Here is an 18,372-nt window from a genome sequence, read left to right as displayed (position 1 = left end):
ACCTGCCGACCGATGCCCAGCCAGTCCCCGAGCAGCGGCCCCCCCGGCCAGCTTTCCCCAGTTTAGGTACTGAGCATGACGTCACATGGTATGGAATGTCCCTTTGGCCAGTTTGGGTCAGCTGTCCTGGCCGTGCCCCCTCCCAGCTTCTTGTGCTCCTCCAGCCTTCTCGGTCGGTAGAGCATGGGAAGCTGAAAAGTCCTTGGCTAGTGTAAGCACTACTTAGCAACAACTAAAACATCGGTGTGTTATCAACATTGTTCTCATCCTAAATCCAAAACACAGCACTGTACCAGCTACTAGGAAGGAAATTAACTCTATCCCTGCCGAAACCAGGACAGAAGACTAAATAATTTTTACATTTAATAAGGGGGCATATCTTCTCTCTCCAGCAATGATTCCAAAAATTATTCCTCCAAACTTTGGCCAAAACAGTGTTGTGACCTCAAAGCATCTGAAGTGCGAATGCCCTGTGTTCCCACTAAGCCTGCACTCAGCAAGCTGGGCTCATCCTGGGCACTTTATTTCCCAGGCTTCACCCTCCAGTTTCTATGCATATCTATGGGAGTGGACCAATAGCAGGAGAGCCAGAAAAAAAACCCCACCTCTCATAATGATTCTCTATTTCCAGAAAAATATGTGTATTATTTAGAAGAAAATTCTGTAAAACAGGAACATCATGCACATCCTGCTTAAACAGGACAGTATGCAGAACTGAATTACTCCAGAAGGTGAAGATACTTCATACAAAAAATTATGGAGCATACGGAAATTATGAAATCCTAGTTTCCTAAGCAGTACCTTCCCAAAAAATAAATAGGTTGAAGTTACATTTAGTGCCATCTAATCTTCAAAGTAGTCTGTAACTTGAGAATTACTTTATGTTAATATCACATTGCATAACTCAGTTTGGACTTCAGTATTTGCATGTGTACATCCTCAGGCTAAGTGTGATCAGCACACGAACAACAGTCTGACAGATGTACCAGTAACAGAGTAAGCCACAGGAAAATGGGGATTGCAGCAATACTCTTACTGTGAATTTGGGAAACATACTGTAGCTGTAGGATATGCATATACAGAAAACAAATACCCCTTTTTTACAAGGGGTACTGTTACCATGTCATGCATTGAAACTCCAAGTCTCCTGCTCAAAAAAGGTATGATCCTCTTTAACAAAGACAGCTTCTGAAAAATGAGCATTGTGAACTGTCAAAGAGATACCCTCATGGGCTTTTATCATTATTTTACCACACATATCAAAGAGATTTTTTTTTCAACCCAGTTCTGTATTTCTCATTTTTGTACTACCCCTAGTTATAACCAGACTACAACATGTCTTATAGTCCTCCAAGTTGACTCTTAATCGTATTCCTTATGGAACAGTCCTAGGCCCATGCATTTTACAATCTCATTTAAAGCAGAATTCATTTGGTTGGCAGAAACAATTGGAAGGAAGAGGTAAGCAAGGATGAGCATACCAGTGAAACATCAAATATTTGTTTTAAAAAAAGAATAACTTATGGGAATAAAAACTTGTCTTTTATATTAATTCCAGTTATTAATCTAGTGTAAAAATACTACACAGACTTTACTCCAAACTCTTCTTGTGGGTACATGACTAAATAAAAACATAAGTAACAGTAGTTTTATGAAAACATCCTCCAAACTTCAGGGAATCTGTTACACCATTATTTGTATACTCTTTAGAACAAATAACTCCCTGTGTAGTAAGCCACAAAATGGTGTTCCCAGTAGGAAAATGTCACACTATTTCAAGGTAAATGGGTTTTGTTACTCTTTAGGATTCTAAAAAAAGAAAACCTGAACTTCTAGAGATCACGGTCATTAAACTTTTGCTATACTCTGTGTGTTTCCAAAAGACTTCTGTCAAGCTAGAATTAACATAGATGAGGCTGGGTTTTTACAGTCACACAGCCAGAGACTTTAATAATTTCCTTATCTATACAGACATATAAGAAAGTGAAGGTTGTAAAGTGAACTTGACAAACGTTCATGTTGTTCACACAGATGACCCACTGCTAACTCGCTATTAACAGTTTTCTTCTGAAGTGCCTATAATGAAGTTCTACAAATAACAACCACAACAAGTCTAATGCAATTTCCACATTACCCCAACTTCAGCTGCAGCTTTTAGTTCACCTTCCAGCAAATGATGTTTTCCCCCAGCACTGTTACAGAAAGAGTTTAACAGTCGCACTTTACAAGGCATGGGACCACCAAAAGTAGAAAAAAGCATGCACTTCTGGCAGCCACCATCCTGATGTACAAGCAACAGAATAACTAAGAGCCTAAAGCCAGAAAACCCTAATATCCTTGATGCATTTGGCATGAAAGACTATGCTATAAAATGGTGACTAGTAATTTATAAAGTGGCAACAGATCTAATTATGTGAACCATGGCAGTAAGAGGTCTCTCCCTGAACTAACTGAAAGCTGATTCAACAATCTGTAGAACAGTGAAGACAGGAGATTAAAAAGATGCAGATATTTGTGAGCAACCTTCCTTCCCTCCTTCCATTCCCCTTCCAGGAAATCTCCTCAGTATATTTCCTTGCTAGAAAATGAGAGTACAGTAGCATTTGTTGAGAAAAGGGCAAAGAAGTGCTGTACAAGCCAAAATGGAAAGATGGCCCTCCTAAAACGACATTCAGCTTGGTTGGAGTAATGTTACAGTAAAAAAAAAGCTATTCTGGACTGCCTAATGTTTGTCTCTCCCCAGTTGGTACAAAAGAAAAACATACTTTTTAAATTTAGGTAGTTGAACACTGAATATTCAAAATATCGTAATGAAATTAATGGATCTGTAAGCGTTCAGCACCTTTGAAACCTCTCACCTACTTGTATCTCTCTATGTGACCTTGTGGATCAAATGCAAGGCAGGAAGACTTATAAATTTAGCAACTGCTTTATGTAAGCCCAAATTTAAATTTCACGACATCTAAAGACAACTAGTCCTGTGGTAAAAGGAGCTTGTAGTCCATCAAAGACTACACCACTGATCACTAGCATGAAGTCTAGACACAAACTTGAATCTACTTTTGTTCTGTGTCTGTTTGGTGAAACCCCCCCACGTTTTAGTTTTTGGTGCTAATTCAATACTTTTTACAAACACTCAATTCATTTAAAACACCAAAAAGAGACACATTTGGTAAAGTGATTAGTTCAGCCTCCAAGTGCAGACAAAAGGCAGAGTAAAGAGAATAGTCTAGAGACTGAGGTATAAAATTACAGATAAGTACCAAATACACTCAGCAATTTCTTAGCAGAAAACGTCATAAGGATTTTAAACAGATGACATTTGCATTTGCAGTAGTTAGACTGACAGAACAGATGTACTAAAACCCATTTAAAAAAGCCTAAATCTGAAAGACTTGTCACGGTTTGTTAGGGCCACGATTTGCACATCTGCAAAATGAGCTCAATGATGTCTCTCTCTGAGAAACAAAAATGCATTTTCAGAAAGAAAATGAAACACATTCATGCTGTAAAAAAAGTGAGGGAGCTGTTATAGTCTACTTCATAACTACCTGCATTTTGAAAGTGAGTAGGAAAATGTATGTAAAAAATAGTAAATGGATATTTTAAAATTATTCTATTTGTTGCCTTCAAATTCTCGTTTCAATAACTAGCACGATAATGTGATAAAGACAATACTACTGCCACAAGGCCTGGGATAGTTTCAAAACTGCAGGTTGTCTGGAATAGCTACAAATTTGACGATGACTCATTTAGCCATTTATCTTTCAATGTGGACTTAATAATATTCAGGAGCTTACTATATGGACACCTTTCAGAAGAAAATTATTTACAGTTACAAATTATTTACAGTGTTCAGAATTTTCTTGATCATCCAAATAATAGTATTTAGAAACAAGCATTTGGGAAGATATTTCCTCCCTGTTCATTATTTCAGTCAAAAATTAGCTATTAGAAAATAGAGATAATTTTCAAGCAGAAGACTTCTGGATGGCAAGATACTCGCTTGCACAAGAAATACAGACAGAGACCATGATAAACAGCTGATTGCCCAAATATGCTTTTATGGTATGTGTTATGATGCCCAGAATAAGAACACGGTCACAACAGAAGACTGGAACCTGGGAAACATTACTGCTTGTGAAATTGCTCAGAAAGACAAGAATAGCCATACTGAAACATACCGGACAAAATTATACTGAGAGAGCGGACTATGAAAAGTTCATTCAGACACTCAAATATTGCTGTAAAAACTAAGACTAACACGGATATACAGCATGATTGGGAGGAGACAGTCACTGAGTCTGCTTTGCTCCCAGCCACACTATTTAACTCTGAAGCAGCCTGTCTAACCATCCAAGCAGATGCAGCCTGGCTTCCACTGCAACAAAAAAGCCAAAAAGGCCTAGGAAGCTGCTGATTACCACTTGTTGGCTTAACTCCTTGTAAAGCAACAGGGAAGAAGGGAGCCTCCCTGAAGCCAGCTGTCCCAAAGGACTATATAACACCTTCCCTCAATTTGGACATTATCTCCAGTTTCTTCAGACATTCAGCGCTTATCTGTAATTGCCGGGCAACTAAGATTTGAGTTTACACCTGAGCGATTAATCTCCTTCCAAGCTTGTGATTTCTTTTCCACTGCACTCATTTACTTTTGGTCCTTTACTTTCTTTTTCCAACTGCACGTAATTATGTATCTACATATGCTGAAAAATTGATACCTGATTACCACTAAAACTAACGGAGGCTAGGACGGGCTTACTAGTAGGTCTGATTTTAATGGAGAAGAGAGAAATAGCGCAAAAAAGAACAGAACTCTTTGCCTGACAGAGCTGCAGCTCTCCCCTCTGGCAGCCCAAGTTTGCTGGCTTTCAGATGATATTGGAAAGCTCAGATGTTTCCAGTATGAATTATGAGACAATCTCAAGTGAACAGCAGCAGCCACCCACAATTAATACTACGCTCCTATCTCAGAACACAAACAAAAACAAACTGTGAGGCAAATCCAGCTTTTCCTCAGCATTATGCTATTTCCCAAAACAGAAAGGTATAGCTCTAAATTTCTCTACTTTTTTAATTCATCTAGATTTTGGTTTTACAATTCTCTTCTCTTATCAAGCAGCAGTAATAGGGAAAGATTGATATGAACTTTGATGAACATCATAATCACTTCACCAACCAGAAAGGTAAGAGAACGTAGTACGGTCAACAACAGCAAACAAGAAATTTGGAAAACACATTACCAGTCTAAGGATTTTTTTAATGGGATATATTCACATTGCTGATTATTCAAGCAATTACAGAATATGACATTCAGATCTCAGGTTTCTTTAGCTAAAATATATTCTAATTATTTGCTTTTATCAGCAAAAGTAAATTTCAGGGGATTAAGTTTCAAAACTTCAAGATAATTAAAGCAGTCTTGTTCTTTTTGCAACTACAAACATCACCTTTCAGAAATATAATTTATGCTGAATCTTGAAAGTTGAGAGCACTTGAAAAACAATTCACATTTTGATATGACACCACAATTAAAGACTTTCTGATATAAGACTAAATTGGTCTCTGGATTAAAATTACTGAGCAGCAATTTCTAAAGCTCCTGTATTTAGTTGCAGACATTCAATATCTAATGCAGGAATCAGTCTTGAGAATAGTCCCTCCAGACTACTGTATTAGTCCCTAAAGACTACAGACTAGGGCACTAGTCCCTAGTCCCTACAGACTATGTAAAAGTTGTACAGGACCACCTTCTGAATTAATCAGCACATCCTCATTTCCTTTATGCTGCGGCTCTCCAGAATAGTTTACAAATAAATCCTCAGTAAATATATATACACACACATATTATATCTGTTTATCAGCTACTCACCTATCAACAGTACAACAGTATTTTTCTGAATACTTGAATTTACTGAAATTTCAGTGCAAAAAAGTGCAAAATATCAAAAGAAGGAATTTCTAAAAAAAGTATAAAACGACTTCTGTAGTTCAGTTTTTCAGTCTATTAGATTTGTGTTTCTGGCTTTATATTCTATACATTTTGCTATTGATCTTCATAATAAACCAAAAATGTTGTCACCTGGCTGGGGAGAGTGGCTCTAAAAACCAGTGTTGCATATCAAAAGACTGCACTAGAATATCAATATTAATTTTTAAAGTTCATTTCTAGGGTTCCTGCCTGAAGAAAGAGCCCTCAAAGAGAAGAAAAAAGTGACGTGTCTAACTTCACAGTCTCTGAGGGTCTAGAATGTTCCATTCTTTTAAAAAGTGAGTTTCAACAAAAAAAATAATCACTTTGGAGAACTGTAGCTTCTCTGTAAGGCGTTCTGTGCTCAGCAGGACATGAATAAATCCCCACTCTCAGAAGGAGATACCTCTGCAATCACTCCTGGCTCTCCAGAGGAAGGAAAGGCATTTGCTCCTTCTTCCGGGGAAAAAAAGTCCCAGGGTGTTTTGTTGGCCTGACTGAGAAAATAAATAGTCAGGAATCACTTGGTATCTTTGGGGTTCCAAAACCAAAAAGATGACACGGCTCATTCTTTTCCTTTTTCCCTTCATTTTTTTACTTGCTGTGCTTCATTTTTATTTGCTTAGATGTTTGAACTCAAGTTATTAAGCACTTAACTGATAACATATAATTCCTTGATGTGTGGCTTTACTTCTTCAGCAGGTCAGCCTATACAATTATTGGTTTAATAGAGTTTTAGGTGAAGATATTATCAGAGCAGATGTCACATTTTAGAGACGAAGGCACCATTTGGAATCTACTGATAAGACCCTGTACATTTTGCGTAGGAAGCTTCTAGATGACTTTATGACCCTAGGAACAGAGAAAGGAGATACAGGGGGTTCTACTTTTGTTTTATTTTTCCTTTTTGATAAATGGAAGATGGAAATAATCCCTTTTGGCTATTAAAGTAGTTCAAACACATATTTAATTTTAGCTATTCTGGCTCTAGGCTCTGGAGTTGTCTGCAGCAACGTTAAGTCCTGGCAAACTTTGTGCTGAGATCTTTATGGGAATATCTATATGGGAATGTAATAGCTGGCTGCTGCCATAAGAGGAGAGACTACAAATGAAGACACTGTGCTCTTAAGTGCAAAAGAAAAAAAGAAAAAAAATTAGTTTTACAGATGTGCACATGTTCAAATATCCAAAACATTTTCTCTGCCTTGCATAGCTTCCTCATCCTGCTGCCATATGGTACAAAGAATTTTCCATCTTAATATTTGGAGACCGTTTTCTAGCAGGAACTACTAGATAATTTGGTAGTTTCTTAATAAGCAGGATAAATAAAGTTCATTATTATTTAAAATTAAGACATCAAACCAATTATTTCTTCCTTAAGTTCACTACAAAAAAGCCTGTGGAAAAAGACGTATGTCATAGATTACTGTATATTCAATGACCAGCTGTTTTAAATTTGGATATTAAGTAATTCACTCTTTTCTGTGTGCAAGAGCTGAATGATTTAATAAATTCCCATATGCCCCAACATGTGCCAGCTAAACTAAGTTATCGAAAATCCAGCTGCTGTTATGATAATAGCTGCCAATGCTAAAACTACTGAAGAGAACAATGAATCAGCTTCAAGTCAACTAAGACACAAACTGACACAGTTCCCACTTAAGATACGTGGGAATACAATATGTCTGTTAATTAAAAATGAACACTGACCCATAGTCACATGAAAATTAAGTGCCAAGAATTCATGTGCATTGTTTAGGGTGGAAAATTAACGCCCAATCAACCTGTATGAAGACAAGCAGCTCCATTTCTATCAGTTGCCCTAAATGCATAGGAATGTCCTATAAACTACACATACGGTTTGCAAAACAGATTCTATTGTGTCGTAGTTTGCTTTTATTATGATATTACATATCATAATTCCCATGCAGCTCTTGCATGACATGTTTTACATAGCTAGACTGCTGGATTTTTCTATGATCATGAAAAACTGATTATGAAAATTTGATTCTTTTATGTACAAGTATTTTAATGCAATTTAAGAGTCAAAGGTACAACTCCACTGCCTTAATTCATTAAAACAAGCACACAAACAACAAAAAAAGCAGATAAAGAGAGAAAGTAGCCAAACAAGGTGACAGAAATAATTCTCCAGACACCTATTTTTAGGACAATCGGTGCAGAAATATCCATCAAAATATGTCACTATTAAATTTTAAAAGCTAAGAAAAGATTTCCTTGGATATTAAATTAATACTTGTAGTTACAAAAGCTTTGCAGGTGAATGTAACTTTCATCTTCAGGTCAGCATAAGTAAACGCATTACGATACACACTTTTATTTCTCACAATTAGCTCCTTGTTAAGGGAAATAATTTTGAAATTACCCTAGAAATCATCAGTCCCATAAGCAAGATTAGACTATCGCTATATTGATGTAAATGTATATCAGCTATAGGACATAAAATAATTATTCTTTAAAAAAAAAGAAAAAAAAAAGAACCCAACCCATTCACATTTGCTGAAGCTGGATCATCTCCAGTACACAAAGTATACAATGCTCAAAAGCCACATTAAAGAAGACTTCAATAACTTTAACTTCAAGCAGTCTACATATAGTAGTTTAAGCATAAAAAATAATTTAAGAATGTATTATTTGAAAAAGATTAGGAATATACTGACAAATTAAAAGCATGTCATGCAGAGATTTAAGATCCTTATAAAAGCTCAAGCAAAGGGGCAAACCACATCAAGGGGCTTACAGAAAACTCAAAGACTTTGAAAGCTTAAAGAAGCTCATTCTTTTTCATACCTTAATTATGAAGTTGCAAGTAATTGTGTTTCCAGCCACATGTTCTTGACATTGCAAAAAACCCAACACTTATTTTCTCAAGTATTAGTAGACTTACTTTTCTTTAAGGAAATCCACTACTTGTTTGAAGTCTGCCACGCAGTATTCTCTTTTCATGTCCATGAGCACACTGTCAGAGGCTGACTGGACCGGTATGTGTAGAAAAGCATATACTCTTGGATGATTGAGAATCTTTGCCATTTCCTAAGAGTTATTCAAAAAGAAAAAAGCTTTAAAGCATTATGAAAACAATGCACAAAACTCCTTTAAATTAATATATGGGGTAAGAATCAGGAGGAATACTTCTGAAACCCAATCAATATGGAGTTGCAGTGGCCCAGTTTGAAACAGTAGGGACAGGTGAAAATATTTGGAACCAATTTTGTTTTTAAAGAAAATAAGAAAAAAGCTATGGGATTGCATTTCTTTTGAGATGGGATGACATTCCCTACATAGTATTGGTTATCCAATTAAGAGAAAATTTAAGAGGCAAAGTATTGTGAAAGTCGGTGCTTTCAGACAGTGGCTGTTTTCAATTTCAGAAGACGGCAAGGGTTAGCTGCTTTCTTGTCAGAGTCAAGTAAGTTCTCAGACACCAATATGACAATGTTTCTAATTGGAGTATCCTTAAAGTTGGCCATTTGCTAATTAAGGTATATCTGGCTATTAGCAAACCTGCTCCAATATTGGTCTGAAATACATTACTTCTGTTATTTCAGAGATAAGACTCCAGGAATTAAAAGTGTTTGGCTATAAAATGCATAGAATTAATCAGGGGGCAGCTAAAAACAAAGTGACAGCTTGAAAAGAGGCAGAGGATGTTATACATTTTGTACAAATACAAAAGGTCGGAAAGAAAACAAAGTAAAGGTAACAGTAAAATGCAAATAACCCCCCAAATACAAAGCCAAACAAAACCTCTGATTGAGGCTTGACAGGGTGATGGAACATGAGATGGTGGATAGACTATGGTGGTCACATTTCTTTCATTTTTATTATTTACACAATTAAGGACATATAGTCTAGCAAGAAAGTTTAAATATTTTTAAAAAGTTGAGACAAAACAGCATCTAGATTGTGTGCAATATGGTACAATACGGCCTGTTAATCTTTACCCTGCAAAAAATAAGTGAACTTGGACAAAGAACCATACAAAGAACACACAACCAGCTTTTCACTTAAGGTTTTCCCTTTCTTCCCACACAGTGAGCATACAGGGGACAGGCTGGGAGCGAGTGCTGCACTGCCTGCTCTTCTGCCATGTGCATTCTGCACCTTCCCGTCAGGCTCACTCAGACCATTTCTCCTGTTTTCTTTGACAGCATAGATACTCTGTCTGACAGCACATACTGCTGCCAGATTTAGTTGTTAAGTTGCAACTATTCACATATTCTTTCCAGATCATTAATCAGCAATATTAGTCACGCATCTAGATTTTCTCTCTGTATTTCTACAAGGTTGGCCTAGATTGTTCAAAGAGAAGGTAAACACCCTTGTGCCTTTTAACTTTCAGGTACCCGCCTTTTAAAAGCACTCATCTTTAGAGCAAGAAGAAAAAACGCGCTCTCAACACACACCTTTCATCTGACAAACATACACGTACAAAACCTGAACTCTCTCAAATCACTTTTGAAAGCAGTTTTGAAAGTTTCTGTCTAAGATCCTATTACATAAATGTCTAAGAGAAGAGGTTACATTATTCAGTGGAATATCTATTCTATCTCAGGTATGTAAACTGAACATTACAGTAATAACTATACTGGTACTGGAGGGCATACAATTTGATGCACAGAAAGGCTGTGTGCAGTGAACCTGGCTCTCAGTGGAAGCTGGAGGTAGCTGGCTTCATGAACGAAGGAGTAAAGAAAAGGCCACCATGCATCCATATGAATTTTATGTGTCCATTTCAAATGGAACCATTTGCCCATGCTCTTAATAATTTTAGATGTTCAGCTAGAGTATATTTTCAAAATGAAATGGTGTAGAACAAGTTCTGTAAAATAAAGTAACAAAATGAGGAAAACTTTCCTTCTCTTTTAAGCTTTAGAAAATATGGTAAATGTAGTTTTTATGAAGCATCCTAGTAGTCATCTGTGATTTTTTTGCTTATCAGTAATAAAATATGTTTCTAAAATATGAGAAATGGCAAAAGGGCCGGAACCTAAGCTATGTACCACAAGCCTATTATTCTGCTTATCTCTTAGTTCAAAGCACTTCAATCTTCAAAAACAGATTTATGATATAAGAAACCAGTAAAAAGTAAAGTTTCATAACATGTTTCTGAATCTGCCAAGTTCTTAAAAATAACTTACCCTACAATGTAGGAAAAAAATTAATTCTTTCTCACTCCTCTCAAATTTGGCATCTTCTGAGTAACACTCTCTTCAATATGTGATCACATTGTGAATTCTTTTTGAAGATAATAAACTATTTAATAGAATTTCTAGCTATCAAAGTGTTATTTTATTCCAGCTTTTTTAAGGCTGAGAATCATTTGATAGGGAAAAAAAACAGATTTCTGTCCCAAACACACACAGGGAATATTACGTTTAAAGAATTAAGATTTTGTTCTTTCCCCTTTGCATTCATACTAAACAACATTTACCTTTTTTAAGGGTTGCTTTTTAACCTTAAAATAGGGACTGATTCTTTCCATGATAGTAGCTACTTTTAAATTGTGTACAAACCTAGCTACACATTGCAGGCCAGCAGGAACTAATGAAAAAAACATAACTACCTTGTATTTACCTGTGTTAAAGACACCATACATAGTAAAGAATGAGAAACTACCTTGTTTTACCACAAAGTTTTGGTTTTTAAAGTCACAAGTGAGGAAATCCTCTAGTTGTGTGAAAATGTTGGTTTCATTTGTCTTCCTCTCTTTTTTGCCTTAAAAAATGAAAATTTTGCTGCAAAGTATGAAAAGCGAAAACCAAATCCTAAAATCTAAAAACTGTTTTCCTGTCTAGAGGATCTCAAAAAAACACCCAACCAGCTCCAAACCCACTAGCTGCTTATCTTACAGTAATGTGCAGAATCCCGCTGGTCTCACATGTGTCCTACTTCAGCGGGATGTGGCCAAGAGGGAGCTTTCAACTACACTTCCTGTAAGAGGAACTAAACCGATAGCGTTCAGCAGCCATAGTTAAACAAGACTGTAGTCAGAACTGCTTCTTCTAGTTATCCCCCATTTAAAAAAAAAGAAATCACGTGGCTTCTGCAATCACTGTTGTCAATATCTTTCAGGATTAAGAACATAATTGTTGTCATTTAAAGTCATTTCCCTTGGTTCTGTACTAATAGGACACAAAATGCCTGGCATTAATCAACTGAATTTTTCAGCTGTCACTACAGGTCCCTGTATGCAGTAAGAGCCATGAAAGTAAGCTCAAAAACATTACTGATAATTCCACTGCATCATTTTGTTTTAGAAAGATGCACATCAGTCCCTCAATATCAAAGAACATGCATTCTTTAAAAGGTAAATTGCTTGTCATACGTATCAGAAATGCATGTACAACACACACGTTACTCATCTGGAAACCTTAATACAGCCTAGTTATTGTGGTCACAGGTTTCAAGTATGTTCTGAACCCTCAAAGCTCCTTCTAGAGAAGAGGAGGTTGCAAACTCTTTCTACTGTGAAGTCCTTTCTTTGCTTACTTTCTGTATCTAAAGCTACACAAAATATGCTGCATGTGCTTTAAGCACTGAAGTCCTATTGAGTATATACCTCTATTTTCAGGCATAGATCTGAGTCAAAGGCCCTACTGATAAACTGATTTCCCACCAAGTACTTCAGGATCATAACTATTAACTTGGTGAATTTAGCAGAACACAGATTATTAACACAAACCAAACACAAGACAGAAATACTTGATGACCCACTGTTTCTTTGTCATTCACTTTTAAGTACCACTGCTGTTCTTAAATTTACCTTTTATAACCAGAAACTCGGAGTGAGCAGTTCAGAAGGAAGCAGAATAACGAACTAAACAAATGTTTTGCATGATTACATCAGAAATCCGCTAAATCAATCTTCCAAACTTTGTAAGTGTTCAGATATAAATATCACATTCTAACCCAGAGCTTTAAGGTAAGATTGTTCCAGTCTTACCTTTTATCCTCGCTACACCTAAAACTACACTGAAGTACTTTACCATATAGGTTTGATTAAATTACAGCTATGCGCTAAACAGTCATACTTAGTCAATGGTGACAGATTTTCCCACACCACAGATTGCACACAGAATACTAGATTTCATCACTTAATAAAACTATTAGTTAATGTCCCAGAGAGAACTTTAAGGACATCATGGGCTAATGCATAATTATGCTTTTCAGTGTCTCAACATTCTAAGCTTAACATCTGTTTCCTGTTGTTTTTTTATAAATATATATATTTTTTTTTACAGTGCTTTGCATTACTAGATATAATTACATATTTCAGTTAGAAAGAAAAATGCAATATAGAATTTTATTTCCATTTGGAAACAATAAAGGAACAACTTCTTCAAATTATATGACTGTGAAAGAAAATTTCTGTCTTTAATCATGACTGAAACAGCTGATTGCCTTTTCCCTCTACCCCCTGGAATCTAATAATACGTCTATGAACGAAGGTAAGCACTACACAAAAATGACATTTCATGTAGGAATGAAAAGGTCAAAGAGTAGCACAATTTGTTTTAAGCTGACTTTACAAAAAATAAGTCAGCTACATTTGGAATCTAACAATGTATGTGAAATATCCTTTAGGATACTGATCACATAGGAAATAATTTTTTTCCAGTTCTTAGCAGCTGGAGTACATCAGAACACAAGGCACATTGCCAGAAAGATTTTTATCTAGTCAGTGTATTTTATCCCAGCAATTACAATACACAAATTTAACCACCTAACCAGAAAAATCAATCCTTCTGTTTGTAATGACACCATGCGCAACCATAGAGAATCACAGAGACAATAAACATCAATATCTGTGCATCTTTATGTCAGTACCAGCAAGCTGTTCAGACAGTGATTCTTTCCCCTAACCTAAAGTAGGCAAAAATCCAGTATTTGAATTCTGCCTTGTGTCTGAGTCACAATGATCTGAATAACTTTCTTCCTAGCAAAAAAAGGATTTTGTCCTCTGCCAACAGTGAAGCCCAAAGAAACCCTCATCCATATGGAAACATGACAAAATGGCAATCCCTCAAAACTTCTTCCCCTTGTGGCAGATGTTAGTTTGGGATATGTCACAAGGGGTGTCCGCTGACTGTTGTCTTTCAGAAGCCCAGTGGTGCCACCACCAGCACGGTCTGGATAAAAATCAAGTGGCTGTGGTCCATTTTATAAATTCCTCTGCTGTAGTACAGTTCAGGAACAGATGTGACCTAGTGATGCAGGCGTGGCAGTGATGACACAGTATGATTGAGTCTGGAAAGCCCGTAAGAGTTTTGTTAAAACTAATGAACAGGGAACCTTCACCCCCGCCTCCCTGCCCCTCAGGAGTAATGGGGCTCTACAAACCTAAGAACATGTAGGATGTATAATTGCACACCTCCCCAGGGACACCGGTTGGAAGGCAATGCCTCCCCCTCCTCTGTATATGAAGTGGGGGAGGTGTAATATAGCCGTATGATGGGCAAGGTTAGCAGCAGCCCCTACCCCATGTAATATGACATGACTTATGCCCAGGTCTTTATCCTAGCATTAGGATAAAGGGAGGTCACACTGGAGCAGTTAGAAGCCCACACAATTCTGACCAATGTAATCTGAACCTTAAAATCAAATCTCTGGGTTGCCAGATGGAGGGCAAAAATCTGTTTTGTCATATGGGAAAAATGCCTTCTACATTACCAAACAAAAAAAACTGGTATTAGCTCAGGCCACCCTTACAAGTGGATATAAACCAGACTGCAAGCCGCGATTTGCTGATAGGAGGACGAGCCGTGATAGCCATATGCTCAGCCCTAGCTGTTCCCAGCTGTTCTCCTAGGTGTGGGATCTCTCTATTGCTTCCAACCTCATAAAACAGACAACCCTAGCTAGCTAAGCAATTTTTTCTCCCTTGTGGCTACATATTAAGCCTAATCTCTTGAAAACAAAACGAAGCCAAACGAAAACCATCTACATGCCTTCAAAAACTTGCCACATCTTCTTTTATTAAAAATGACAACAGGCTAACAGGAGTTCTTGCAAAAGAAGTGACATTCAGATAATACTACAATACAATACTGTATTTCATAGTTCAAAGCTTCAGTTGAGGTTTGTTGCATCTCTTCCCATGAGTCAGCGCACAAACAAGGAAACACCCAGCACCAAATACTAGCTACCTGATTTTTACTTTTAAACACAGAAATACCAAGAACTCTCCTATTCAGTTAACAAGTACGTATGTTTCTCCCCAAGGTATGACTCTTAACCTGGATATACATGGTATCCCCAAGAATAGAAAGCACCTCTGCAGAGTACCATTTTTTGCATTTATCTGATAGAAACAGTAATTCCCAGTACAGATATCCTAATGTGGGTTGCTGAAATGCTTCACAATAAGAAAACTGGTATCCCTATCACAGCCTGCTTCCAATATTAAAGTAGGACTGACTTTGCATTGGGTAAAATGTAAAGCATCAGCATCTACATTGGGTGCTGATTGCTTATTACTCAAGTCTGTATGGAGCTGTGAGCCCAAGTACAACATCTGAGGCTCTGCAAGTGTGTCACCAAAACACAGGTGATTCAGCGACACTTTCAGCATTAATAGTACCACACTGATTTCCTCAAGGCACTGCGCACCTTCAGTTACCACACGAACTGATGGAAGTTGAGTGGTTGGAAACATGCAGTAAATGGTTCAGTGCTTTCAAAGATGGAAACTGTTACTGTTGCTGCTGCAGCCATCATTACAATCCTAATGAGACTTTGTGGAGCTTCAGAGTGCTGTTTGTCCAGTTTCAAGAAACAGATTCACTTTAAGGAAAAATGTACATTTAATTAACGGCTAGAGTGATGGCTTAATGACTTAAAGCCATCCAACCAAATAGCTAATGCTAATTCCTTGAGAAATTATTAATTCTGATGTGCAAGAAAATACGTACCTTTTCATTTCCTCCATGGTAACTTCTAATCTCTCAGCATTAAGCACTCCTCAAATGAAATATTTTTTTCCAGAAGTAAATTAATACTCCTCTTTGCAGTATGTATTAGAAGCACGTATTGGGAAGTTCCCTAAAAAAGTGATTTATTGCAACAGCACACTGCTACTTTAAATAACTCTGTCTCAATCATATTTTATGCTAATAAAACCTTGAAAATGAATTAAAGCATAGAGAAGCACGCACTTACAACAGGCGAGTGGGACTGTCACACCTTGTCTTCAGAAACCTGGATGAGTGAAATGGATTGGTAGTTTCATCCATACTACGCATTTGTTCACCACCTCGAAAATGCAAATCCCGTATGATATAAAAGAATTGACGGTTTCTGCTCAGAAGATGGTTTCTCTCTCATAGAATGAATGGCATACCCCATCAGAGTTCAGCTGCACTGAGACAGATCAGTGCCAGGAAGCCTCCCTATTGTTTCCCTCTATTTCAAACAAGCAAGTACAATACCTAAAAAAGCATCTGCTTTAGCAGGTTACAGTGGAAGGAAAATAGTGTAAAGTTTTAATCAAAACCTAAACCTTTAGGCAAGTGCAATCACTTTCTTTCATTTGTAGATATCCAATTCGCCAAGCTAAATTTCACAGCAAAACAGAACAAAAATATTCAAAAACATGACAAGATTGGTATAATAGAATTCACGTTCTTCACCAGCTCTTGCAAATTTAACATAACTAAACTAATTGAATTCAAAGACTGGGTAGAAGAGATTTTATGTCTTTTCCTCAATTCACAATGGTACAGAAACCCAAAGCCAGTATTATGTGCAGTTTTATTAAACTTTATAGAACACATTATATTTACTTTTTCTCATTTTTAAAGAATAATCACCTAAAACAAAAAATCAAACTTTTTTTAAACAAATGCCAAAGTCTAATGAAGCAAGCAGTCTTACTGAAGATTATGTAGATGATGTTGCCAAGCACAGTGAATGTGACAGCTCATCTATCAGAAAACAAAAGCAAGCAGTCTTACTGAAGATTATGATGTTGATGTTGCCAAGCACAGTGAATGTGACAGCTCATCTATCAAAAAACAAAGGGGCTTATGCATCTAAACTAAATAGAAGCTTTTGGAACAGCATGGAGAGTAGTTGATAGAACTTTACTTATTATAATATAAATAACTAGGAAAGTAAGATCTTATTTGTTTTTCAATGAAGGCAGAAATATTAAAAGAAGATGGCACAGTTTGTTATGCAAGCTATATATTTGACAATAGCTTCTACCCCAATGCCTTGAAGCGTATGGCAACTGCTAAAATTCCCACTTTATTTAGTAAAAATGCAGTTTCCCGTATATGTACTACCTATTCTTTGAACAAACTGCTCAGTTAATGGTGATTTTTATTTTCTGCGTAATCCACCAACGAAGTAAGCCACAGCTCCAAAGGTCTGCTGGGATGAGACAGTATTATAATTAATTGACAGACAACCTGACACTCAACACAAGATTGAGAGTGGATCTGTCTGCATTTAAATACTCTTCATTCTTGTGATATCTAACAAAGCAAGAGAACCATTCATATGAGCAAATCATAATTAAGGTACAGTTAACGTGCACAGCTTTAACCGGTCAAGCAATGTGCTACTTAATGTTAACCCTTTTCGCAACACCAATTTTTATGCACAGATTATTAAATAGAGCAGAGCACTAGATGCATGCATAAAATATTCTGTCTTGATGGAGAACTGAATCTTGCATAAATAAAAGCAGTTCTTTCTCTGTGTTTCTCAAAGCGTTTTTCCTACTAGTGTTACAAAGAACAGGAGCTTCATTCCCAGCACCACAAATATACCCTTCTACATTATCTGGAAGCAAACCTTTATTGTTCATCAAAGTTCCCAATACAATAACACTGTTAAGGTTTTTAAGAACACCCAGGATGCACAAATACAACATAAAACCTTCAAGAAGAGTAAGATGGGTTCTTATTTTGACACTTACTAAGCCAAATCATATTCCACCAGCTGGCAGCAAACATGTCACCAAGCATTTATGGACATTCAGACCTGCTGAGTCTGAGATCTTAAAACTCTAGATTAGAGAAACTGGTGTGACAAAATGTATCTCAAAGCACAGCAGAGATTCATCCCTTTCCTAACCCCATAATACCCAAATATACATTCACTCTGGGGTGAGTTCACCACTGAAAAAGTTCCCATGACACTATGTCTTAAGGAGTAATTTCAGGGACATGTGCTATATTTGGAACCCCCAAAGACAAAGAACACTTTAAGAGGAAGAACAAGAGAGAGAGAGTATTTTAGTACTACAAAACTAAAAAGCTGGAATACACAGAGTAAGGAAAGATGCACACACAGCCTCCAGAGGACGAATAAACATTTAACATAATACCAAAGGAAATAGTAAGCATCCCTCCCCCCCCTTTTTTCCCCCC

General features: G+C 36.8%; 1 protein-coding gene across 1 annotated transcript in view; it reads right to left on the bottom strand.

Moving 5' to 3' along the window:
* CDKAL1 (CDK5 regulatory subunit associated protein 1 like 1) overlaps positions 1-18,372 on the bottom strand; it is a 396,152-nt gene that overhangs the window by 140,481 nt on the left and 237,299 nt on the right. The window contains 1 exon segment of the mRNA XM_009285096.1: positions 8,880-9,025. Within this exon segment, the coding sequence (XP_009283371.1) occupies positions 8,880-9,025 (146 nt within the window).

This window comes from Aptenodytes forsteri, unplaced genomic scaffold (assembly GCF_000699145.1).
Source record: "Aptenodytes forsteri isolate BGI_AS27 unplaced genomic scaffold, ASM69914v1 Scaffold248, whole genome shotgun sequence".
NCBI lineage: Eukaryota > Metazoa > Chordata > Aves > Sphenisciformes > Spheniscidae > Aptenodytes > Aptenodytes forsteri.
The sequence above is the reverse complement of the archived record's forward strand: the minus strand, read 5'-3'. Positions and strand labels throughout refer to the sequence as shown.